This window comes from Panthera onca, chromosome X (assembly GCF_046562875.1).
Source record: "Panthera onca isolate mPanOnc1 chromosome X, mPanOnc1 haplotype 2, whole genome shotgun sequence".
NCBI lineage: Eukaryota > Metazoa > Chordata > Mammalia > Carnivora > Felidae > Panthera > Panthera onca.
Genome location: NC_138357.1, coordinates 107,784,892 through 107,810,339, shown reverse-complemented (window position 1 = coordinate 107,810,339; position 25,448 = coordinate 107,784,892). Strand labels below are relative to the sequence as shown.

General features: G+C 44.8%; 1 protein-coding gene and 1 non-coding gene across 2 annotated transcripts; both read left to right on the top strand.

Annotated features, from left to right (window-relative positions):
• Positions 1 to 19,031: 19,031 nt before the first annotated feature.
• Positions 19,032 to 19,135, top strand: LOC145714724 (U6 spliceosomal RNA). Its single transcript, XR_014136942.1, has one exon. It is a non-coding gene; the product is annotated as a U6 spliceosomal RNA (small nuclear RNA).
• A 2,777-nt stretch (positions 19,136 to 21,912) lies between these two features.
• On the top strand, positions 21,913 to 24,694 carry LOC145714653 (melanoma-associated antigen B1-like). Its single transcript, XM_081794325.1, has 2 exons — positions 21,913 to 21,998; positions 23,077 to 24,694. Exon 2 carries the CDS (start codon positions 23,114 to 23,116, stop codon positions 24,170 to 24,172), a length of 1,059 nt encoding a protein of 352 aa, XP_081650451.1. The 5' UTR covers positions 21,913 to 21,998; positions 23,077 to 23,113; the 3' UTR covers positions 24,173 to 24,694.
• Positions 24,695 to 25,448: the final 754 nt, after the last annotated feature.

Sequence of the window (25,448 nt, the reverse complement as noted above, 5' to 3'; positions counted from 1 at the left end):
AAGTACAAGTGATCAATGCCTTCTTTAGGGATCTAAAGTTAGGTGCAAAAACACTTGACTGTGGGGCGGAGGGGCATGCCGTACGCTGTGCTTGCTCTGAGCCTGCAACAGAAGGTAGAGGATAAGATCAGATCAAGAAAAGGTTTTAAAGCAAAAATGAACTATTGGGACCTCATGAAGATAAAAGGCTTCTAAACAGCAAAGGAAACAATCAACAAAACTAAAAGGCAACCGACGGAATGGGAGAAGATATTTGCAAATGACATATCGGACGAAGGGCTAGTATCCAAAATCTATAAAGAACTCACCAAATTCCACACCCAAAAAACAAATAATCCAGTGAAGAAATGGGCAGAAGACACGACATTCAGATGGCCAACAGGCACATGAAAAGATGCTCGATGTCACTCCTCGTTAGGGAAATACAAATCAAAACCACACTCAGATATCACCTCACGCCAGTCAGAGTGGCTAAAATGAACAAATCAGGAGACTATAGTTGCTGGAGAGGATGTGGAGAAACGGGAACCCTCTTGCACTGTTGGTGGGAATGCAAACTGGTGCAGCTGCTCTGGAAAACAGTGTGGAGGTTCCTCCAAAAATTAAGAATAGACCTACCCTATGACCCAGCAGTAGCACTGCTAGGAATTGACCCAAGGGATACAGGAGTGCTGATGCATAGGGGCACCTGTACCCCAATGTTTATAGCAGCACTCTCAACAAGAGCCAAATTATGGAAAGAGCCTACATGTCCACCAACTGATGAATGGATAAAGACATTGTGGTTTATATACACAATGGAATACTACGTGGCAATGAGAAAGAATGAAATCTGGCCTTTTGTAGCAATGTGGATGGAACTGGAGAGTGTTAGGCTAAGTGAAATAAGTCATACAGAGAAAGACAGATACCATATGTTTTCACTCTTATGTGGATCCTGAGAAAGTTAACAGAAGACCATGGGGGCGGGGGAGGGGGAAAAAAAAGTTAGAAAGGGGGGGAGCCAAATCATAAGAGACTCTTAAAAACTGAGAATAAACTGAGAGTTGATAGGGGGTAGGGGAGAGGGGAAAGTGGACGCTGGGCATGGAGGAGGGCACCTGTTGGGATGATCACTGGGTGTTGTATGGAAACCAATTTGACAATAAATTTCATATTTCAAAAACAAGGTTTTAAAGTTCTGCTCTCTCTTCTTCCCAGTGAGCCTTGGAACACTGAATTTCCACTGCTACACTAAAGGAATCAGAGACAGCACCTCAGCCTGTACATACCATGGGTTCAGGTAGTGGAGACCCTCTGACTCCAGAGAATATAACAAACACATGAAAACTCTTTAGGAGCACCTGGGTGGCTCAGTTGGTCAAGAGTCCGACTTCAGCTCAGGTCATGACCTCACAGTTTGTGGGTTCAAGCCCCACATTGGGCTCTGCACTGGCAGCATGGAGCCTGCTTCAGATCCTCTGTCTCTGCCTCTTCCCAGTTTGTGTGCTCGCTCTCTCTCTCTCTCAAAAATAAATGAACATTAAAAAAATAACATCTGCGAACTCTTTAAATACAAAAATGTTTAATTATCATTTTAATAAAGTATAAAGAATGGATGAAAAACAGAATAGTTATTATCACAGTGAATCACATGGTAAGACTAAATAGTTTTTCGTGGAATTTTTGAGATGATGTCTATGTATATAGGAACACAAAATCACTCACATACATAGTTGGTAGACTTTCTTAGTATTCTGTATATAACTTACTATAATTGAGGGTCAAACAGAGCCACTGTGCTTGACATTGCAATGCTAAACAATGTCAAAGCATCAAGAGCTCACAAAATCATCTGGTTTGGCACTTTTCCTTTATAAAGGAAGTTTTTTTTTAGACAGAGGATATGTAGAGAGACCAAGTCTGGTTGCTAAAGAGAAGGGACAGGTAACTCTGTTTATTTTCTGACAGCCTGCTATGGCCTGAATGTTTGTGTCACCTCCAACATTCCTACATTGAAACCTATGTGATTAGGTCACGAGGGAGGAGCTCTAGTGAAAAGGCACCAGAGAGATCCCTCACCATGTGAAGATGCAGTGAGAAGTCAGCAGCCCGCAATCCAGAAGATAGCCTTCACCAAGCCAACCATACTGTCATCCTGACCCTAGACACCCACCCCTCAGAACTGAAAAGTTTCTGTTGTTTATAAGCTACCCAGTCTGGTATATTGTTATAGCAGCCCGAATGGACTAGGACACAGCCTGTCACCTGTCCTGGGCACTATGCCTTTTGTTGCAGGTTCTTTATCTCTAGCCTGGGATCCTACCTATTATTTACAAAGGGTCCACTTGAGCAAAATCTCAGAGCTTGTAGAGAGTGGTAGTCAAGGAGCAGTAATCACATATGAGGATCTGCATGATGGAGGACTCAAGTGACCACAAACCTCAGAGCATAGGGACACCTGGGTGGCCCAGTTGGTTAAGCACCCAACTCTTGGTTGTGGCTCAGAGGTCATGGTTTGTAGGGGTGAGCCCCACATCTGGCTCTGCCCTGACAGTGCAGAGCCTGCTTGGGATTCTATCTCCCTTTCTCTGCACCTTCCCTGCTCTCTCGCTCTCTCTCTCCAAATAAATAAATAAACGTTTAAACAAAACACAACAAAACACCTCAGAGCATAAGCACTACTACATCCTTGCCTCTGCTTTCAGACCTGAGAGGTACCAGCCAGCTGTACTCAGCTTTGGCTGAGGTGGTACTCAGGATCTGGAGGGACGTCAGGGCGCGGCAGTAAGACAAGAAGCATCATCCATTTCCTCTGCCCCTCTTTTCTGGGTATTGCCACAAGTTGCCTGCCATTAGGAAAGAGAGCAATCTCCAGGCCTCTGACATTCCCGCAACCACCACCCACAGTACCGCTGATGCGTCACGTAGCAGAACTGAAAATGATACGAAGCACTTCGTAAGCCCCATCTGCCACAGAGAACTCACGCAGAGACCCTTAAACCAAGAAGTCAGCTTAGTTGATTCAGTTCCTTTGCTCATATATAAAATTAAAGAGCCCATCCCAGAAAGCACACATGCTGAAAAAAGGTTGACAAAAAGCACAGGGACCATTTTCCTGGGATCCTCTGGAGAGCCTCCAATGCATGGTGTTGGCCTTTGCCCTTGACTTGAAGGATTCTGACCCAACTAAGCGATGCCCTTGTTAGCACACTGGATTTCACCCGTGATGGGAATTGGAGTGCTACCAGGGGTTGCCAAAGGCTGGTCTCCTGATGACCTTCCTAGGCATGACCTTTGTGAAGAGCAACTGCACCAATGAGGAGGAGATCTGAGAATTCCTGAATATTATATAGATATATGCTTGGAGAAAGCCCTTCATCTGCAGAGAAGCCAGAAAACTCATGACTAGACATTTAGTACAAGAAAGAAACTTGGAGGTTCAAGCATGCTCCTGATAGTGATCCCACATGCTGTGAATTCCTGTGGGGCCCAAGAGCTCAAAGAAACCAACAAGATGAAAGCCCTGAAATCTCTGACCAAAGACAATGATATGGTTCCATTTCTGCTATGCCAATACCAACTCTTTGGGAGATGGGGAAGGAAGAGCCTGAGCCAGAGCTGCCGATGGTACTGCCAGGGCTTGGGCAGGGCCCAGGGTCATGGCCAGAAGCTTTTCTACCCCTACTGAAGTCTTGGGGCAGGCTCTTCACTTCCTGATTGAATAGGTCCTTCCTCCTCCAACGTAGAGAAGAACTGCTGTCGGGCAGGAGGGAACACATAGATCACCATCATACTCCTGTTTTACTGGGTAACTTGGAGGGTTTTCTGCCTTCTTTCCACCCTTCCTTCCTTCCTTTTAGTCTTCCTTTCTATCCTTCTTTCTTCCCACTTAGTTTCTCAACATTGTTCCTTTCAACAGAAAATTTATCCAGCTTCAGAATGTAAGCTTATGAATCACTACTTTGACCACACATTTACCATTGTGCATCAAATTGAGGAGCTATGCTGTTTTGTATAACAAACTGGTAAATTTTCCATCTTATTTGGTGATTTAAACAGAATAATATGGCAATTGAGCAATTGCTTCTTTGGAAATATGAACGAACAGAACAGTACAACTGTCATGCTAAAGAAACAGAGAGAAAGCAAAAAATGAATGCTCAACTCTTGAATTCCCTAAACATTCAATTTGTTCTGAAAATTTAAACATACACATACCTACACACACACACACACACACACACACACACACTGACTCAGCTTATTCAAGAATGCAGGAGAAATTAAATTTCACTAAATTAGATAATATGTTCATCGACTCATTCATTCCCTCACCATTAAGCGAATACCTGCTTTTTGGAAAACACCACGCTATTTCTGGGGATGCTAGGATTTCTGTGATAAGAGCAAGTGGAAACTGGTGGGGTATTACGGGAGTGCACAAGGATAATTTAAAAGAAGAAAATAGAAGGTGGGAACGTAAGCAAGAGCAATTAAGAGTAAATTTCCTGAGATAAGTCTGTTCAGGAGTTCAGTAACTGCCATTCTCCGGTTACTGAAGTTCAAGTTTCACCCTGTGGTCCAAGAGGTAAAGGCTATGGGAGTGGTGGACTGGTGCCAAAACCTCAAATGATGTGTCTCTGAGGTGAGAGGCGAAAGCAAAGTAGCTCTTAGCAGTTACACGTGATTCCCTGAGAAACTGGGAGAATGTTTCAATTTTGGAGCATTGTGGGTAGGCATTGTGTACCTGTCCCACCGCATGTCAGAACCATGTGCAAAGTTTAAGTGTGGACTTCAGCTCAGGTCATGATCTTGCGGTCCTTGAGTCTGAGCCCTGCGTGGGGCTCTGTGCTCACGGCTCAGAGTCTGGAGCCTGTTTCGGATTCTGTGTCTCCCTCTCTCTCTGCCCCTCCCTCATTTGTGCACTCTCTCAAAATAAATAAATAAACACTAAAAAATGTAAGATTGGAATTTGGAGGTGATGTCCCTGGATCAGGCCTTTGAGGATCTTAGAAGGGTGAGAAGTATTTGGTATCAGGAAGGGACATGAAACAATGGGGCCTACCGGGCAGATTGTGGCAGAAAGAACTGTTCAGGGGGCCCATGATTCCCTGCCTCCTCGTAGCCATGCATTTGGGTACTCATACCCTGGTATCTGAGGAAGAGATTCTGACAAAAGCGTTAGGATGTCAGTCTCATAATCACATTACGTTACATGTCAAAGGTATGACAACACTCGTCTGATAACAGACATTGCATAAGACAGCACTTTACTATCAGATATGCTCTTGCTATCTTGCTTGCCTTGAAGAAGGAATCTGCCATGTTTCAAAAGGCCTGTGGAGAAAGCAAAGTGGCAGGATTGCAGGCTAGGTTTAGGTACCGAGGTTAGTCTCCATATAATAGCCAAAACAACAACAACAAAAAGCCCTCTAAGTCCCAAAGATGAAAGGAAATTAATTTTGGCCAACAAAATGAGCTTGAGAGTGGATTTTTCGTGGTCACTTGCCATTTCCAGTCTAACATGCAAGGAATCACTTGGTCACACCCCTCCTCCCAATAGGAAAACCTATGAACAAAGTGAATATTGGCAACTCAGATCCATCAGAGAACTGAGGTCACAAGGCTAATGGCTGTCCCCACCAAAGTGGAGAGAGAAACCAGTTGAAACAGAATCACAGCTCACAGGAGCCTAAGTCCAGGAGCAGAAAGCAGTACTGGAGCTGGTACCAGGAACGGAACACTTAAAGTGTATTTCACAAAGTGCTGGAGACTCGCTGGAGACTCGCCTCGAGTTAAAAACTCTAGGCACGTATGGGGTGCCTGGGTGGTTCGGTCGGTTAAGCGTCTGTCTTTGGCCCAAGTCACGACCTCACAGTTCGACTTTGGCTCAGGTCATGACCTCACGGTTCCTGAGTTCGAGCCTCACATCAGGCTCTGTGCTGACAGCTCGGAGCCTGGAGCCTGCTTCGGACTCTGTGTCTCCCTCTCTCTCTGCACCTCTCCCGCTCACACTCTGTCTTTCTCTCTCTCAAAAATAAATAAACATTAAAAAATTAAAGAAAAAAAGGTCTAGGTGGGCCTAGTCTAATAGGGACCCCTAAACTTTTCTAAGTTTTACTTCTAGGAGCCCTAGCAGGTTCTTAGAGTGACAAGAAAAGTCAGGTAAAAATGTCACTGTACTTCCAGCAGGGGAAAGGAAAAAGTAGTCATCCTCAAGACTGCCCAAAGCCTTCATAAGAAGGCTTGCCTACAGAGAAATTATTACCAGAGCCTAATCGAGTAGAGTTTTATCCAGAGCCTTAACCATCTAGGGGAGAGGAAATGCCAACCCTAGCCCCTCTAGCCTTCCAAGAGGAGGAAGGGAAATAGCAGAAATAGGCCCTCTTCACTTCCAGTTTCACTGAAGGACTGAAAAAACTGAGAAGCACTTGCGAAGTCACAGCCCAGGGGCACAGGCTCACGACAGAACTGAGAACGAATCATCAGATCATGGAACACTCCCCCATGTTCCAGACATTACTACCACATCAGCACAGCTCCTATACAGTCACAAAGGAATGCAAGGGAAATAACTGTACATGTCCCATCTTCTTTAAGGAAAACAGAGGTGATAAGGGGCGCCTGGGTGGCTCGGTCCGTTAAGCCTCTGACTCTTGGTTTCGGCTCAGGTCATGATCTCGTGGTTTCATGGTTCGAGCCCTGGGTCAGGCTCTGCACTAGCAGTGTGTGGCCTGCTTGGGATACTCTCCCTCTCCCTCTGTCTCTGCCCTCCTCCTCTTGCACTGTCTCCGTCTCTCTCAAAGTAAATAAATAAATAACTTTAAAAAATAAAACAAAAACTTTAAAAAAAGAAAAGAAAACAGAGAAGATGAAAAGAAGGACACCAGAGAAAATTTTGTTTCTGACAAGTGCAGCTATAGCAAACAGTAAACACTGCTTAACTCCAAGCCAGAAAAATCATAATATCTTTCACCTAGTACATTACATCTAGCTTTCAACAACAACAAAATTGTAAGTCATACTAAAAACAAAAAACAGGGGCGCCTGGGTGGCTCAGTCGGTTAAGCGGCCGACTTCGGCTCAGGTCATGATCTCGCGGTCCGTGAGTTTGAGCCCCGCGTCGGGCTCTGTGCTGACAGCTCAGAGCCTGGAGCCCATTTCAGATTCTGTGTCTCCCTCTCTCTGACCCTCCCCTGTTCATGCTCTGTCTCTCTCTGTCTCAAAAATAAATAAACGTTAAAAAAAAAAAATATTTATTTATTTTTTTTAAATTTTTTTTTTAACGTTTATTTATTTTTGAGACAGAGAGAGACAGAGCATGAACGGGGGAGGGTCACAGAGAAGGAGACACAGAATCTGAAACAGGCTCCAGGCTCTGAGCTGTCAGCACAGAGCCTGACGCGGGGCTTGAACCCACGGACCGTGAGATCATGACCTGAGCCGAGGTCGGACGCTTAACTGACTGAGCCACCCAGGTGCCCCCCCAAAAAAATGTAAAAACAAAAAACAAAAACAGAGTTTGAAGAGGGAGAGCAAACATCAGATCCAGAATCAAATATGGCAGACATTTTGGCACTATCGTATCAGGAATTTATATTTTTTTATATTTTTAAATTTTTTGATTTATTTTTGAGACAGATAAAGACAGGGCACGAGCAGGGGAGGGGCAGAGAGAGAGGGAGACGCAGAATCCTAAGCGGGATCCAGGCTCCCAGCTGTCAGCACAGAGCCCAACATGGGGCTCAAACTCCCGAACTGTGAGATCATGACCTGAGCCGAAGTCAGATGCTTAAACAACCAAGCCACCCAGATGCCCCATAATATCAGGAATTTAAAATAACTATGATTAATATGCTGTGGGCTATAATGGAAAAAGGGAAATGACATGTAAGAATAAATTGAGGATAATGTAAGCAGAGAGATGTAATCACTAAGAATCATAAGGCAATGCTAGAAATCAAAAACAATACCAGAGAAATGAAGAAAGCCTTTGAAAGATTCATCAAAAGCCTGGACATGGCTGAATAAAAACATGAATGAATTTGAAAACATGTCAAGAGAAACTTCCAGATGAAATGCAAAGAGAAAAAAGAATGAAAAAGATGGAAGAGAAAAGCCCAACACTGCGGGCAATGACAAAAGGTATAATATTCATGTAAAGGGAACACTAGGAGGAGAAGGAGAGAAAGAAACAGAATATATGAAATAAAACTGAGAATTTTCCAGGATTAGCAACAGTCACGAAACCACAGATATGAAAAGCTCAGAGAACGCCAAGCAGTATGATTAACAAAAACTACATCTAGACATATCATATTCAAACTGTAGAAAACCAACCAAAAGAGAAATTCTGGGGGGAAAAAAGCCAGAGAAAAAGACACCTTACCTAGAGAGACACAAGGATAAAGACTGCATTGGCCTTCTCTTCACAAGCCAGGCAAGCAAGAACAGAGTTGAATTAAAGCTTGAAAGAGTTGAAAAAGATAAACAAAACTCAACCTAGAATTCTATATTGAGAAAGAATCTCCTCAAGTGAAAGAGAATAAAAGATAGTCACAGACAAACACAAACTGAGGAAATCTGTCACCAGTAGACCTCCTTTGCAAAAAAATGTTTTAAAAAGTTCTTCAAAGAGAAGAAACATGATATAGCTCAGAAACTCCGACCTGTACAGAGACAAGAAGAATGTCAGAGAAGGAATAAATAAAGGCAAAATCATTTTTTAATTTGATCTAATAGATAAGAGCTCAAATTAGTAACAGAAACAATCTATTTAGCAATTATGATTGATTTAGCAATCAGAAGCAGGCATCAAGCTCCATGCTGTCAGCACAGAGCCCGACGTAGGGCTCATACTCACAAGCCAGGAGATCATGACCTGAGCCGAAGTTGGACGTTTAACCGACTAAGCCACCAGGCACCCTTAGCAATAATTAATTTAGAAGTCAGTGGTCTAGGGATGCCAGGGTGGCTCGGTTAAGCGTCCAACTTCGGCTCAGGTCATGATCTCACGGCTTTTGAGTTCGAGCCTGCATCGGGCTCTGTGCTGACAGCTTAGAGCCTGGAGCCTGCTTTGCATTCTCTGTCTCCCTTTCTCTCTGCCCCTTCCCCACTCGCCCTGTCTCTCTCAAAAATAAATAAACATTAAAAAAATAAAAGTCAGTGGTCTAAATATACTACTTAAAAGACAAATTCTTGGAGGAGATTAAAAAAAAAAAAAACAAGACCGTATTACATAGTGTCCACAAGAAATCCACCTTCAATATAAAGATACTAACAGATTAAAGAAAGTAAAGAGATGGAACAAGATACACCTTTCTAGGAAAAACAAACGAAAGCTACAGTAACTATTTTTATTTCAGATGAAGCAGAATTCAGATCAAGGAAAATTACCAGGGATAAAGAGAGGTACATCATCATAAAGGAATCAGTTCTCCAAAATAAATTACTACCTTTAATGTGTATGCACCAAAAAACACAGTGTCAAAATACATGAGAAAAAAAAAAAACACTGATGAGACAAATCCACGAATATAGGTAAGAGACTTCAACACACATATCTCAGTAAGTGACAAATGCAGCAGCCAGAAAATTCTTAGTAGTATAGTTAAACTGAAGAGCACCATCAGTGAAGGTCTAAACAGCAGAAAACACACTTTTTTCCAAGCTCACATGGAACAAACATCAAGAAAGACCATACTCTGCAGCATAAAACACCACCAAATGTAAAGAACAGAAATGATACAAGTATGCTATAGGACCACAAAAGAAACTGGAAATCAGTAACAGAAAAATAGCACAAACCTTCAAGTACATGGAGATTAAACAACATTCTTCTAAATAAAAGATGGCTCAGAGGACTCCCAAGAGAAAATTTTTTTTAATGTGAACTACATGAAATGAAAATACATATATCAAAACCTGGGGGCACCTGGGTGGCTCAGTCGGTTAAGCATCGACTTTGGCTCAGGTTATGATCTCACAGCTCGTGAGTTCGAGTCCTGCGTCGGGCTCTGTGCTGACAGCTCAGAGCCTGGAGCCTGCTTCCAATTCTGTGTCTTCCTCTCTTTGTGCCCCTGCTCCTCTCTGCCCCTCCCACGCTCTGTCTCTCTTTCTCTCAAAAATAAGTAAACATTTAAAAAAAAAAAACCTGTGGAATGCAGCAAAAGCAGTGTTTGGAAGGACATTTGTAGCACTGAATGCATATATGAGAAGTAAGAAAGATCTAATCTAATAGCCTAAACTTCCACCTTGGAAAAGCAGAAAAAGAACACCACATTAAAATCCTAAGTACAAGTAAAGAAATAATAAATATTAGAGCAGAACTCAATGACAATAAAAGTATCAGTAGAGAAAAAACAAAAGCAAAAGCCGATTCTTTGAAAATGTCAATAAAATTGATGAACTTCTAGCCAGGTTAAATAAGAAAAGAAAGGCACAAAAAGTATCCAAAATTAAAGAAGAGACCATTGCTAGTGATTTTGGAGACACTAAAAGGAAAATAAAGAAATGTTAAGAACAATTTTATGCTCACAATTTGATAAATTGGGTGAAAGAGACCAAATCCAGACAAAATCTACCAAACAGTCACAAGGAAAAACAGATCCTCTGACTAGAACCATCTCTATTAAAGAAATTCCATCAATAATTAATAACCTTCTAGAAGAGAAAACAACCATCCCAGAGGGGCTCATTTTCTTTAGGAGGAAATGATACCCATTTTCTACAAATCAGCAAATAAAAAGATGCTTAGCACAATATCGAATTTGGAAATTGGGAATTAAAACAAAGAGATACCACAACACACCTATTAATTAGAACGGCTAAATCTAAAACCCAGAAAAACCCAAATGCTGGAAAGGATGAAGAGCAACAGCGACTCTCATTAGGGGCTGGTGGGAAGGCAAAAGTGGCAGAGCCGCATGGAAAGGCAGTTTAACAATCTTACAAAAGTCAACATACTTTTGTCATACAATGGAGCAAATGCACTCCTTAGTGTGTAACCACGAGTTGAAAAATTATGTTCATACAGAAACCCGCACACAAATGTTTACTGCAGCATTATTCATAAATGACAAAAGATGAAAGCAGTCAGGATGTCCTTCAGCAGGTGAATGGATAAACAAATTGTGGTACATCCAGACAGTAGAAGATTGTTCAGCGATATAAATCAGTGAACTTTCAAGCTATGAAAAGACATGGAGGAAGGCTAAATGCATGCTGCTAAGTGAAAGTAGCCTATGTGGGGGCGCCTGGGTGGCGCAGTCGGTTAAGCGTCCGACTTCAGCCAGGTCACGATCTTGCGGTCCGTGAGTTCGAGCCCCGCGTCAGGCTCTGGGCTGATGGCTCGGAGCCTGGAGCCTGTTTCTGATTCTGTGTCTCCCTCTCTCTCTGCCCCTCCCCCGTTCATGCTCTGTCTCTCTCTGTCCGAAAAATAAATAAAAAACGTTGAAAAAAAAAAATTAAAAAAAAAAAAAAGAAAGTAGCCTATGTGAAAAGGTTACATACTATATTATTTCAAATGCATGGCATTCTGGTAAAGGTGAACCTATGGAGACATTAGAAAAGATGAGGGATTCAGGGGGATGGAGGGAGGGCGAATAAGTGGAGCACAGGGGATTTATAGTGCAGGGGAACCACTCTGTGTAATACTATACGGAATACTACAATGATGGCTACATAAGTCAATACCCATAGCATGTACAACACAGGGGCGCCTGCGTGGCTCAGTCAGTTAAGTGTCCAATTTTGGCTCAGGTCATGATCTCACAGTTCTTGAGTTCCAGCCCTGCACCGGGTTCTCTGCTGTCAGCGCAGAACCTGCTTTGGATCCTCTGTCCCTTCCCTTCTTGCACTCTCTCTCACGCGCGCGCGTGTGTGTGTGTGTGTGTGTGCGTGCACATGTGGATGCACTCTCCCGCAAAAATAAACATTAAACAAAAAAGCATATACAACATCAACACACAAAGAGCGAACCCTAATGTATGCTCTCCACTTTAGCTACTAATAATGTAGCAATATTGGCTTATTAACTGTAACAAACACACCAGGCTAATGCAAGACAAGATGTAAATAACAGGAGACACTGTGTAAGGGGCTGAGCCGGTATATGGGAACTCTGTACTTCTGTCCAATTTTTCTGTAAACCTGAAATAGCATGAAAAATAGAAAGCTTCTGAATAAACAAACATCCTCTCAGAGTTATATACTCAGAATACTTTCTGTTTTCCTGGATAATCTGTTGCAGTTCACCAATTATTTTTATTGATTTTCTCACACCAAACCTTACTTTCACTTTCAGGGGGAAAAAAACCCAACTCTTTTACTACAGTTAAATTTATTCAAATTTCTTCTATCATTAATAAGTAAAATCTAACAAAGCCTACCACCCCATGAACTCTGCAACTTGAAACTTCCTCTAAATAACTCTGTTTCAGTTTTAGTGCCTGTAAGCATAAACACATACACATACTCAAAATATCATAAAAGCATTAAGAGAGAGAGTCAACTTGTAAAAAAAAAAATGTGAGCACTGAAAATAAAGCTCTACAGTACTCTACTGCTGGAAACAGTCCAAGTGGTACTTACGGGTGATATTTATTGTATTAATTAGATTGATGACAAAAATGTTTACAACATCCAAACGACTGAACAGCATATTCAACGCAAAGAAGCAAAGGTAGGAAACAATACAGATGAGTGCAAAAGTGATCAATTAGAAGACAGAAGACCCAAGTAATGAAAGCTAGTACTTTGAAAGGGTTTACCTAACCATCTTTATAAGTATTACAATCATCAGTGAAAGAAGCAGTTATATGTGATATTAGGTAAATAAAACCAGGCAAAATTAAGGTGCAGAACAGTTATAGCAATTATAAAATACCACAATAAATATTACCAAGATCTCAAGATAAATAAATGATGGACAAAGAAGTTCTACCTAGAGAATTTCAGATTTAAAAGAACTCAGGAATTACAGAATGAGAAAATTCCCATCCTGCCGCCTCTAACAGATTCATGGATAAAGATGATGACTGATAACATTACCATCAAGGAAAAAACAGACATCAGCTATCTCCTAATGGAAGCGCACAATTTTACCTCTGGAGTGTGCCTGACAATAAACAAACACCTAAACTTTAATGCAAACAAGATTCTACCTCTAATATTGAGAATTGCTGCTGCTGAATGTTTGGTAATTGCATTCATTCCTCTGTTCTCCATACTATTGTTATCTGTTTGAGAATTCCTATAATAAAACGCTTCTATAAATATAAACATGATGTAAGTATCATGTCTTTAATATAAAAAGTGATATACAGGGAGATCCCATTTTATGGTCATTCTCGGATACTGTGGTTTTTTTTTTTTTTTTTTTTTTTACAAAATGAAGGTGTGTGCCAACCCTGTGGAAAGCAAGACTATCGGTGCCATTTTTTCAACAGAATTTCCTCACTTCTTATTTCTGTGTCACATTTTGGTAATTCTCGCAATATTTCATAATTTTTCATTATTTTTATATGTGTTAAGGTAGTGTGATCAATGATCTTTGAGGGACTACTGTAATTATTTTGAGGCGCCAAGAATCACAGCCATATAAGATGACAAACTTAATAATTGCTGTGTGTGTGTTCTGACTGTGCCATCAACCAGCCGTTCCCCCCATCTCTCATCTCATCCAGCCGGCCTATTCTGAGATACAGTAGTATTAAAATTAGGCCAATTAGTAACCCCACAATGGCTTCTAAGTGTTTAAGCGAAGGGAATTTCCAAGTCTTCCACTTTAAATCGAAAGCTAGAAATTGTTAAGCTTAGTGAAGAAGGCACGTCAAAAGCCAAGAAAGGCCAAAAGCTAAGGCTCTTGCACCAAACAGTCAAATTTTACATGTAAAGGAGAAGTCCTTGAAGAAAATTATAAGTACTACTACAATGAACACACAATAGTAAAACATGGAAAGTTTCAGTGATCTGGATAAAAGACCAAACCTGTCACATTGTACATACCCTTATGCCAAAGCCTAATCCAGAGCAAGGTCCTAACTCTATTCACCTCTCTGAAGGCTGAGAGAGGTGAGGAAGCTGCACAAGAAAAAATCTGAAGCTATCAGAAGTTGGTTCAAGAGATTTAAGTCAAGAAGCTATCTCCACAACATCAAAGTGCAAGGAAAAGCGGCAAGTGCTAATGTAGAAGCTAGAGTAAGTTATTCTCAAGATATAGCTAAGATAATTCACCAAGGTGACTACACTAAACATAGATTTTCAGTGCAGATCAAACAGTCCTTTCTTGGAAGAAGACTCCATCCAGGACTTTCACAGCTACAGCAACAAACTCAAGGCCTGGCTTCAAAGCTTCAAAAGACAGGCCAACTCTCTTTTTAGGGACTAGGGCAGCTGGTGACGTTAAGTTAAAACCAAAGCCCATTTTTCCCTTCCAAGAATCCTAGGACCCTTAAAGATTATGCTAAAAATACTCTGTCCGTGCTCTTTAAACAGAAAAACAATGCCTGGATGACAGCACACCTGTTTACAACATGACATATGCAACATTTTAAGCTCAATGTTGAGATCTACTGCTCTTAAAAAAAAAAAAAAAAAAAGATTCCCTTCAAGATATTACTGCTCATTGACAATGCAACTGGTCACTCGAGAACGCCAATGGAGATGTATAATGGGATTAATGTTGTTTTCATGCCTGCTAACACAAGATCCATTCTGCAGCCCATGGATCAAGGAATTATTTTCAAACTTCAAGTCTTATGACTTAAGAAATACATTTCCTAAGACTATAGCTGCTATAGCTAGTGATCCCCCTGATGGATCTGGGCAAAGTCAACTGAAAACCTTCTGGATGGGACAGCTGGGTTGCCAGAGTCCAGCTCCAGCAGACCCAAGGATTCCTGAAGGATGAACGGCGTCGGTGAAAATAAAATAAAATTAAAATAAAAAACTGGAAAATAAAAAACTAAAACTAAAACTAAAATAAAAATGGACACAGACAACAGCAGTGTGTTGAACTGGCCGATTTATTGCAGCAAACGTGGCATTATATATGCTAGTGATTTCCTTGTAGCATACGTCATCTATGTTTTTCTAACATTATCTAATTTTGAAAATGCTCCTATGTATAAACAACCTTTAAGAAATAACATGATGATTTCCCCTAACTTTCCTGCATACCCTTTGATTATAGATTAATTTCTTACATTATTCCATTATGCACCTGCATTTATCTATAATCTACAAAGCATGTGCTTTGCCGTTCTCGTGAAAGGCCCTCCGTTTCTCAACACCTCAAGTGGAACAGTTACAGGGACGTGACCTCCTGACCACATGGGGCCAGAAGAACAATGTGTTCGCCTCGTCCGAGGTGCCAGGAAGGGGCGGAAAAGGCCTTAGAAACCCATGCCTCACACATTCTCAGACCATGCACCTAGGAACCAATGAACCATTCTGTAGCTTAACAGACTAGGTTCAGTCATCATCTGGAATGCCTCCTGGGGGCCAGGTGGGCCTAGGGGTTGAAGTCACCCGTGCCCAGAGATACACCCCTTAGTTGCCGGAGTGGGGCTTTCAAATCCGTATGACTCTCCTTTACAGGCCCTCTTTGCTGGCAGAGGTGTGAGGCTATCCTTCCTGTAAGGAGAGGAGTCTCCATGGGGGATGGCAAGGGCTAAACGTAAGGCCGCACAATTTCTGGCGGAACCTTATTTTCTTCCCTAATGGTTCTTTTCTCAGGGGGCCTGCCGAGGGCCATTCCCCGACAGACAATACCCCAGGTAGTTTTAAGGCCGAATTACCTAAAAGCGGGAGTACAAGAAGCTTCCTGTCGGCGGGCCGCCCTGCAGTCACCAATCCGTCCACAGCCCCAGGGCCTTCCACTCAGGCTGGGTAGCTCGGCTTCTATCACTGGATGGCTCAGTGGGTTAAGCAACTGACTTCGGCTCAGGTCATGATCTTGTGGTTTGTGAGTTCAAGTCCCGTGTCAGGCTTTGTGCTGATGGCTTGGAACCTGGAACCTGCTTTGAATTCTGTGTCTCCCGCTCTCTCTGCCCCTCCCCCACTCGTGCTCTGTCTCTCTTTCTTTCAAAAAATAAACATTTAAAAAATTAAAAAAAAAAAAACCTTCTGGAAAGGATTCATCATTCTAGATATCATTAGGAACATTTATGATTCATGAAAAAAGGTAAAAATGACCACATTAACAGGAGTTTGGAAAAAGTTACTCCAATCCTAATGGATGACTATGAGAATTTCAAGACTTCAGTGGAGGAAGCAATTGCAGATGTGGTGAAAATAGAATGGGACTAGGAAAAAGTGGAACCTGAAGATATGACTGAAACGTTCCAATCTCATGGTAAAACATTAATGGATGAGGAGTTGCTTTCTGTGGGTGAGCAATGTGGTTTCATGAGATGAAATCTATTCCTGAAGATACTATCAAACAGCAGTCACATGCTACAGAGAAACTGTGTGTGAAAGGAAGAGTCCACACATGTGACGAACTTCACTGTCGTCTTATGTTAAGATATTGCCACAGTCACCCTAACCTTTAAAACCACAACCCTGATCAGTCAGCAGTCATCAACACTGAGGCAAGACCCTCGAGCAACAAAAAGATTACGACTGCTGAAAGCTCAGATGATGGTTAGCCATCATTAGCAGTAACGTACTTCTTAATGAAGATACGTACTTTTTAAAGACAAAATGTATTACACATTTAACAGACTACAACAAAGTGTAACATAACTTTGATATGCACTGGGAAACCAAAGAATTCACTGGACTCTCTCCGTTGCAGTGTCTGCTTTACTGGAGTAGTCTGGAGCCAAGCCACAATATCTCCAAGGTATGCCTCTGTACTTCATCTTACCATGTATATCTCAGCTCACTGTCTTACCATATAAAGCAACCAGTCAATTAATTGATACAAAAGGTATTTATTGAGCATCAACAAGCTCTAATTTTCTCCAGACATTGTTAAAAAACAATTCCCTTCTCATTTTCCTCACTTCTAATAGAACTGGTATCCTTTGAAAAGTTTTTTTTCCCCTACGGGACACTATCCTTGATGACTACATAAAACACACTCACCTTTGAATATTTAGTACAACTTCTTAAGTCCTAGCTACTTGCAGTATAATTTCAATATGGCGATTACCACCTTCTTACTTTACATATTTTCAAATGTACTTAAAGTATCCTTCATTCAAATTACATAAAAGTAACACATATTTTATACGCATGCATCATGAATAAAATCCAGTTTAATACATATACACCTGAAACGGCATTTAGAAATTTTACTTAGTTAATCTATCCCACATAAGCAGAACCACGAGTTTGAAGTTTTCGTTAAGCTATTTTTTTAAGCTATTTTTAAATTAAGGTGTGCACACTGTTTTCTTTTTTCTTCTCTTTTCTTTCTTTCTTTTTTTTTTTTTTTTTTTAGACATAATGCATTTGCACAATAGACTACAGTATAGTGTGAATGCACAGGGAACCGAAAAATTCATGTGACTTGTTTTACTGCAATACTTATTATGGTAGTGTGGAATTAAACCTGCAATGTCTTTGAGATATGCCTACAAAATGCAGCATTTTAATCAAGATATTGTGAAATTAAATAAAAGAAAACTCATTTCAAATGGGGTCGGGAGGCTAGAACGGGGAGCTCTCATGTCCTACCACTTGTCTTCAACTGCAGACAGGTAGACATGCATTCCCAACAGAAAGAGCTCAGACTCCACTACAAGAGCAGGAGGAAAAAAGACTATCTCATTGCCCAGTAACATCCCAGCCAACGAGAGACGGTCACAACTCTGCCAATGAAAAGCCACTTTAAACTCCCAGTTTATTCCAATGGACTTTCTTTTTTTTTTTTTTTTTTTTTTTTAATTTTATTTTTGGGACAGAGAGAGACAGAGCATGAATGGGGGAGGGGCAGAGAGAGAGGGAGACACAGAATCGGAAACAGGCTCCAGGCTCCGAGCCATCAGCCCAGAGCCTGACGCGGGGCTCGAACTCACGGACCGCGAGATCGTGACCTGGCTGAAGTCGGACGCTTAACCGACTGCGCCACCCAGGCGCCCCTCCAATGGACTTTCTAAGAGCTCCGTCCAACTCCTCTTTCCATCTACCAGAATATTCCTCGACTTTGTTCTTGGACTTGCCTGGAGTTGTGCCATAGCTTGCCAGTCCCAAACTGAAATTCTTTTCTATTTCCAAATAAACCCATTTTCCTGGTGAAATAACTACATGCTTTATTTTGAAGGTTAATAATATATATGATTAAATAGGCCCACAGAAAAACAGAAATATTCAATCAACAAAATAAGAAACTGAAACAGCAGCCCAACCCAAGGCAACATCAAAATATTTCAGGGCCATCCAGGCTTTGGGGCTTACTGCACAAAACGGTAAAGGAAAAGGTAATTATCTCATGAAAATTCTTTTAAACTATACAAAAAGATTTGCAGTTATTCAACCATTTTATTTTATTTTATTTTATTTTTCAACTTTTTATTTTTTTTTTTATTTTTTTTTATTTTTGGGACAGAGAGAGACAGAGCATGAACGGGGGAGGGGCAGAGAGAGAGGGAGACACAGAATCGGAAACAGGCTCCAGGCTCTGAGCCATCAGCCCAGAGCCTGACGCGGGGCTCGAACTCACAGACCACGAGATCGTGACCTGGCTGAAGTCGGAGGCTTAACCGACTGCGCCACCCAGGCGCCCCTATTCAACCATTTTAATAGGCTACCTCTTGTTGATACAAAGACCAGATGAGAATCCCTCAATAAAACAACACCGAAACCAAGCTCGCTTGCACGAACACCCTAAATCAATTCATAGTGTTTCCAATATAGCAGAGAATCAACATTAGAAAACACTGTCAAATGGAAATCACTATGTTGACAAAAAAGGGGGGAAAGGGACAGGACTATGTACGAGGATAAAGAAAAAGCCTTTCGTCCCCCAAAATATATAAAGAAATAACACTTGTTGATGATAATAAGTTTTGGCAAACCTGCATTAGACAAGAATTTCTGTGCTCCCCTCAGCAGCACATATACTAAAATTGGAATGATGCAGAGATTAGCATGGCCCCTATGCAAGGATGACAGGCAAATTTGCAAAGTGTTCCATATTTTTAAAAATATGTAAGAATTGTCATTTTCTAAAATCTACAGTGAATATAATAAACGTGAACCACTGCAATAGGGTTGAGAAGACAAAGATAAGTGGTATTAAATCCTCTGTCTATGAGTGAATGAAAAAAAAATACCCAGTACACAACCATCACACAAGAATAAGAATACCAAAGTAAATAAGACAAAAGAATAATGAAAAGAAATTGTGGTAACAATATGATCTCTTAATTAAAAAGTTCCAAGTAATTGGTACAGAAATTTTTTTTTTTTGATTTTTAAAAAATTAATTAATTTTTTTTGTTCTTAAGAGAAAGAGAGAGTATGCAAGTGGGGGAGAGGGGCAGAGGAGAGACCGAAAGAATTCCAAGCCAAGTCCAGGCTCAGCATGGAGCCTGATCCCAGGATCCTGGGATCATGACCTGAGCTGAAATTAAGGGTGGGACACTCAATCAACTGAACCACCCAGGCGCCCCGGTACAGAAATTATTAAGATACGTAAGCAACTTGGGAAAGGTGATATATAAAAGATCAATATAGTCAATTATGGAATCTGGCCAACAAAATCACTAACAAATTACAATATGTAATGGAAAGTATATCACTGAAAACAACAATAATAGCCAAGATACACCTAAAACAAAAACAAAAAGACACCTACAAGTTCTTTAGGAGACAACTATAAAAACTTACTGATCGACTTCAGAAAAATAGTACTCAAAAAAGCAGTTTACAATGTTTATTTATACAAAAGAGAACACTGCAAAGCTGTCAATTCTCTTTACTGTATTTACAGATTTATGGCTTTACCTACAGCTACAAAAATGACACCAATTCAGGTTGCTTTTTCCCATAATCAAAACCAACCCTGGAAAAACTGACAAAGAAACAAACAAACAAACAAAACGAATATGAACAAGAGCAAAACAACAAAAATGATGAGCCCCTGGGGAATACTAACTCTGTCTTGACCTAGAATATCTATGTGGGCAGGCAGAGGCCTGCGTGTGACTGAGGACAGTAGGTAGCCTGCAAGAGAGGCAGATGACAGAACTGACTGGAGGGAAGGTTTTAAGTCCAGCCCTTGATCCTTTCAGTATTCCCTAGGACAATGAATTTCTACACCTTCAATAAAGGAACCTAAGGCAGCTCCTTAGAGCCTAAGTGCCAGGACCAAGGGGAAATACCAGGACTGCACCAAAGCAGGGGTTTATATTGGAAGCATGAGTCCACAGGCTGTGCTAATAACTACTTGAAAATATGCCAGTGAATGTGAACTGGCCTTTATTAACATCTTACGAGAACAAAACGCATAAAATAAAACAGACTACTAGCGAGTATCACAATAATTGCACATAAGGATGGAAACTGGTTCCAGAAACCATGATCAGTAAGAATGATATCAGCCAAAGAAACCCCGGGAAGAGTGATCAGGCTAAGGGGCAACCCACTTTTCCATGGGATTCCTAAGGGCCTTGATAGGGGGTGTGATGAGGTATCAAGTGAGCAAAGGAAAGAACTCCAGAGTTGCTAACTCCAGGTTCCTTGAAAGAAATCGAATGGGCTCCTCCACCCAGAAAAGAGAACACACCAGGATTCTCATTCTATGGCAGCCACTTCTGGGAAGCCTCAGGCAGGAGTGACCTGGTGAGAAGGAATTCATGAAAGGAGGCTCACAAAGTCAAAGCCTGTGGTATAAGGAGTTGGCCTTAGGCCAGCTAATTAGAGGTAACCAAAGAACTATTAGAAATGAAGCCAAACATTGAGAGACTAATGAGAGGTGCATGCACGACATAGGAGAGAACAAAATAGTCCCTGTCCTGTCCTGTTTGGAGGGCCCCAAGTAGAGTTGCTAAGCTCAGAACCCCAAAAACACCCTACTTGAGGCTGGGAGGGAAATGATACGAAAATACAAAATGTTAAAAATACAAATGATACAAAAATACAAAAAAAAAAGAAAGACACAAAAATACAAAAAACCCCAAAAATGTTAAAATAGAATACAAGTATCATAGTAATTATGCACAGGCCAGAATTATATCCCAGAAGCTTTCAGAAATGGCAGTGATGTCAGTCAGGAGAAGACACAGGCAGAGCTATGAGGCTAGGAAGCAACTGACTTTCTCTGTGGGGTTCTCAATACCATGGTGGGGGTGAGAGGCTTCAGTTACAAACGGGAGCAACTCTGGGACTGAGAAGAACTCGGTGCAACATCTCTAACCTCCAACACGGGACCACAGAGGACTCTGTCCTCCCGCAGCCGTCTCTGGAAGGCCTCTGGCAGCAGTAGCCAGGAGAGGTGAGTAGCCTGCACTTCATATCCCGAGTCACAGGCAGTGATGGCATCGACCTAAAGGCACAAGAGGGACAGCGACCAGCACCCAAAAGGACTCAAGGAAAGACACCGAGAGAGGATTGAGGCAGTTCCCACATGGAACACGGGCTCCCCCAAAGGCAACAACACCTGGCCATTGTCAGCTCGGGGGAGCCCCAGCCATGGCTGCTAAGCTCAGACCCCCAAACATTTCCTACTGCTGGGTGCTCAGTGGGAAGCGAGACGCTTGGTCTGAGGCCCTCGGACACAGCACAGCAGAGGGAGAGTTCACAGGAGCCGCTAAGAGTGCGCGAAAGCCCGCGTGCCAGTCCTGCGGGAGGGACTCCAGCCCCCCTGGAACGCAGCCCCCCTGCCCATCCCCCCACGCCAACCCCAGAGCCCGCCCCCTCCACTGTCGATCTGGGGGCCAGGCCCACATGACCGGAAGTGGCCCTTCCAACTTCCTCCCGGCGCTGGGCAGTGAGGCCTGGTCGGACAGCCGCTGCCTTGGCTGAACACGAGGAGGGGGTCCCACGTCCCGTCAGGGGTCAAGGTGAGAGCAGCCCTGGCTCGACCACCGCGGGGACGTTTCCCCGACACCCCCAGCCCCGTCTCCCCTGAAAAGAGGGGCCCACGCAGACCCTGGCCCGTTCCGCCCCTGCTCCGGGGGCTCGGAGACCCCCGGCATGGCCGTTCATCCCAAGTGCCTTGGCTTCCCCCGCCGGGTGTCAGGGATTGCAGGCCTCGGCCCCAGGCTGCTGGACGCTGGCGCGGCTCAGCACAGGGAGCCATCCCTCCCAGGCCCTGTGGAGGGAAGGAGGGGACCCTCGTGAGGACTGGGGGGACTCCGTACTCCGCGACAGGGGCGCTCCTGACCTTGGCCGGCAGGGGTGGGGGGGGGGGGTAGGGTCCGGGCCCGGGCCCCGGGGACCAGAGGGAACGTGGCCTGTCCGCTCGTGTCAACCCTGCAAATGCCAGGAAAGGAAGGCCAGGCTGAGACAGCCCGCCACGTCTAAGAAATACCAGGTCTGAGGCCGGGGGGGAGCTGTGTCCCGAAGCTGCAGCCAGCAGTCAGTGGGAGGGAGGGTCCCAGGTCCTACACGGAGCCCAAGTGGGGATTCTGCGTCATTCCCAGCACCCAAGGAACCCGGGACAGAGAAGGCCTGCCACAAGCGTTCATTCAGCACCAGGTGCCCCCTGACTCCGTGGGGGGCCGAGGCGCTCCCTCCTTTCGGCCCCGTGGGTCCCTTGGAAGGTGGCGGGGTCGCCTTCAGAGCAGGAGACGGGGGTGGGGGCCTGGGTCGGGCCCACAAGTACCGTGCCGAGCCTGAATGTGAGCGGGGAGGGCCCCCAAACCCGGGACCCAGGGCTCTCCCGCGTCAGTTCGGAACCCCGCTGTCACCCGAGTGGCCCCCAGGCAGGGCTGTCTGGCTGGGGCCAAGGCTCCCCCCACGTGCCTCCACAGGGTGCTCGGCGGGGGGGTGGGGGGGGTGGGGGGGTGGGCGAGGGGGCAGGCTGACCGGGACGTCGGGAGCCCTGGGGGGTCGCACAGCGGTGCCCTCGAGGACCCTGCAGGGGCGGCCTTGGCCGAAGCCCAGGGCAACTCCTGCCCCCCACCCCCGCTCTTACAGGTGTCCTCGCTGCCTGCCAGCCGGGCCCAGCGTCGTCATGCCGCGCCGCCAGAAGAACAAGCTGCGCGCCCGCCAGAAACGCCACGAGGGCCAGGGTGAGGGGCAGGGTGTGGAGGGTGCTCAGGCCGCCGCCGCCGCCGCCGCCGCCACAGCAGCAGCAGCGGCGGCGGCGGCGGCGGCGGAGCCCCTTGGGGAGGCTTCCCCGGGGTCCCCCCGGGCGGGTGCAGCCCAGCAGCCTCAGGGTGCCCCGGCCCCCGGGGCCCCCGGCGCCCCCGGGGCCCCCGGCGCCCCCGGCGCAGGCGCTGCAAGCCCGCCACGTGAGCAGGGCGCCGAGGGCCCGGCCGCGCCCCCCGGCCCGGGCGCCCGCAAAGACCCCCTCAGCCGCAAGGCCGACATGCTGGTGCGGTTCCTGCTGGAGAAGCACGCCAGCAAGGAGCCCATCACGCGGGCCGCGCTGCTGAAGATCGTCAGCAGGAAGTACGAGGCGCACTGGGCCGAGATCCTCAGGCGCACCTCGGAGCGCCTGCAGCTGCTCTTCGGCCTCCAGCTCCGGGAGGGCGACGCCGGCGGCCGGGCCTACGTGCTGGTCAGCAAGCCGGGCCTGGAGGGCGACGGCGGCGACAAGGGGCTGCCCAAGAGCGGCCTGGTCATGGCGCTGCTGGGCGTGATCTTCATGAAGGGCAACCGCGCCAGCGAGGAGGAGGTGTGGGAGTTCCTCAACGTGCTGGGCGTGTACGCGGGCCGCAGGCACCCGATCTTCGGGGAGCCCAGGAAGCTCATCACCCAAGACCTGGTGCGCCAGAAGTACCTGGAGTACCGCCACGTGCCGGGCAGCAAGCCTCAGCGCTACGAGTTCCTGTGGGGCCCGAGAGCCCGCGCCCACACCAGCAAGATGGAGGTGCTGCAGGTGCTGGCCAAGATCAACGACACGGTGCCCAGCTGCTTCCCCCAGCTGTACCAGGAGGCCCTGCTGGAAGAGGCGGCGCGCGATAGCTCCGCAGGCGCAGCCAGGGTGGCCTCCGCTGGCGAGGCTGCGGGCCCTTCGGGAGCCGGGGAGCCGTCCCGGGCCCGGGTGGGCCGCTGCCGCCGAATCTAGCGAGGCGGGTGGGGCGGCTGCTCCTCCTGCTCGGGGCGGAAGGGGGCCCTTGACCTTCCAGGTAGTGCAGAGTCCGGGGGCTGGAGGGAAGTAAGTAGATCTCCTTCATATTTGTTCTAAACTCTTAACTAATATCAACACACATATCATTCGTATTTATTTAGGTGTTTACAAGTTTTTTCCTAGTATCCCTTATTTAGCGCTAGAATATAAACTAAAGAATGGCATGGCTCTTACCTCCGTGGCTGTTCCTCAAGGGAGAGTTACAGTGTTGCTGTGTGCAAAACAAAGCCACAGACCATCCATATTGCATTTATGGTCCAGAAGTAGGTAACATGGCATGCAGTAGGGATTTTCATGTGTGAGAAGAGGAAAACGGAAAAGAGTGGGGAATAGCCAACGGAGGAACACTAGTTAAATAAAAAGAAAAGGTGTTTAATTCATGGTTTGTCTTTTCCATTCATTCTCTTAGTAAAAAGAAAAGATGTGTTCTCAAGAATGTTTGTTTTGTCTCTGTGCACTGTATATTCCCTGCTACCTGGTGGATGAAAAGTAAACTCAGATGGGGCCCTTGGGTGGCTCCGTTGGTTGGGCGACCCACCCTTGGTTTCTGCTCTGGTCACGATCTCCAGTGTGGTGGGATCAAGCCCCGGGTCGGGCTCTCTGTTGACAGTGTGGAACCTGCTTGGGAGTCTCTCCCTCCCACACTCTCCCTGCCCCTCCCCCCACTCTTGCTCCTTCTCTCTGGACATAAGCATTCAGGGAAAACCAAACTCAGGTGGGGGGGGGGGGGTGGGAGGTTGGGGGTTCATACCAATCCTAACTGCCATTCGTTCAGGCCGGGTATTTTTCTACTGAGCATGTGAAATGCTTCCTATGGTACATAAATTCCAACATTCCTATAGCAAACTTCCTTTACAGACAAAGCACCTGTAAATGCCTCAAGTTCACGGGAGTGGTGAGTGACCTCCCTTGGACTGGATCCCTGCTCTGGACTGGTTTAGATCCATCTCAAGACCCATGCTCTTCCTTTCCTCCCAGCTTTTCATTCTTTCTCTTCTCATCACTCCACACTCTATCTCATGGGATAAATAAAACCCTGACCCAAAGCAGCGTTTTGGAATACACAGCCACGGTAATAATAATGCTACATAAGTGTGTAGCGTGACCAAAGATAAGAAAAAACTGACAACCAGTGTCAACAGGATCACCTGTACATGCAACATCAGACAACCCGAAAAGATCAGGGGCTCTCAAAATCCTGACGGGCCCTGCC

Coding starts and splice junctions, on each gene's coding strand:
- LOC145714653 (XM_081794325.1), top strand. CDS start 23,114: ATGCCGCGCCGCCAGAAGAACAAGCTGCGCGCCCGCCAGAAACGCCAC.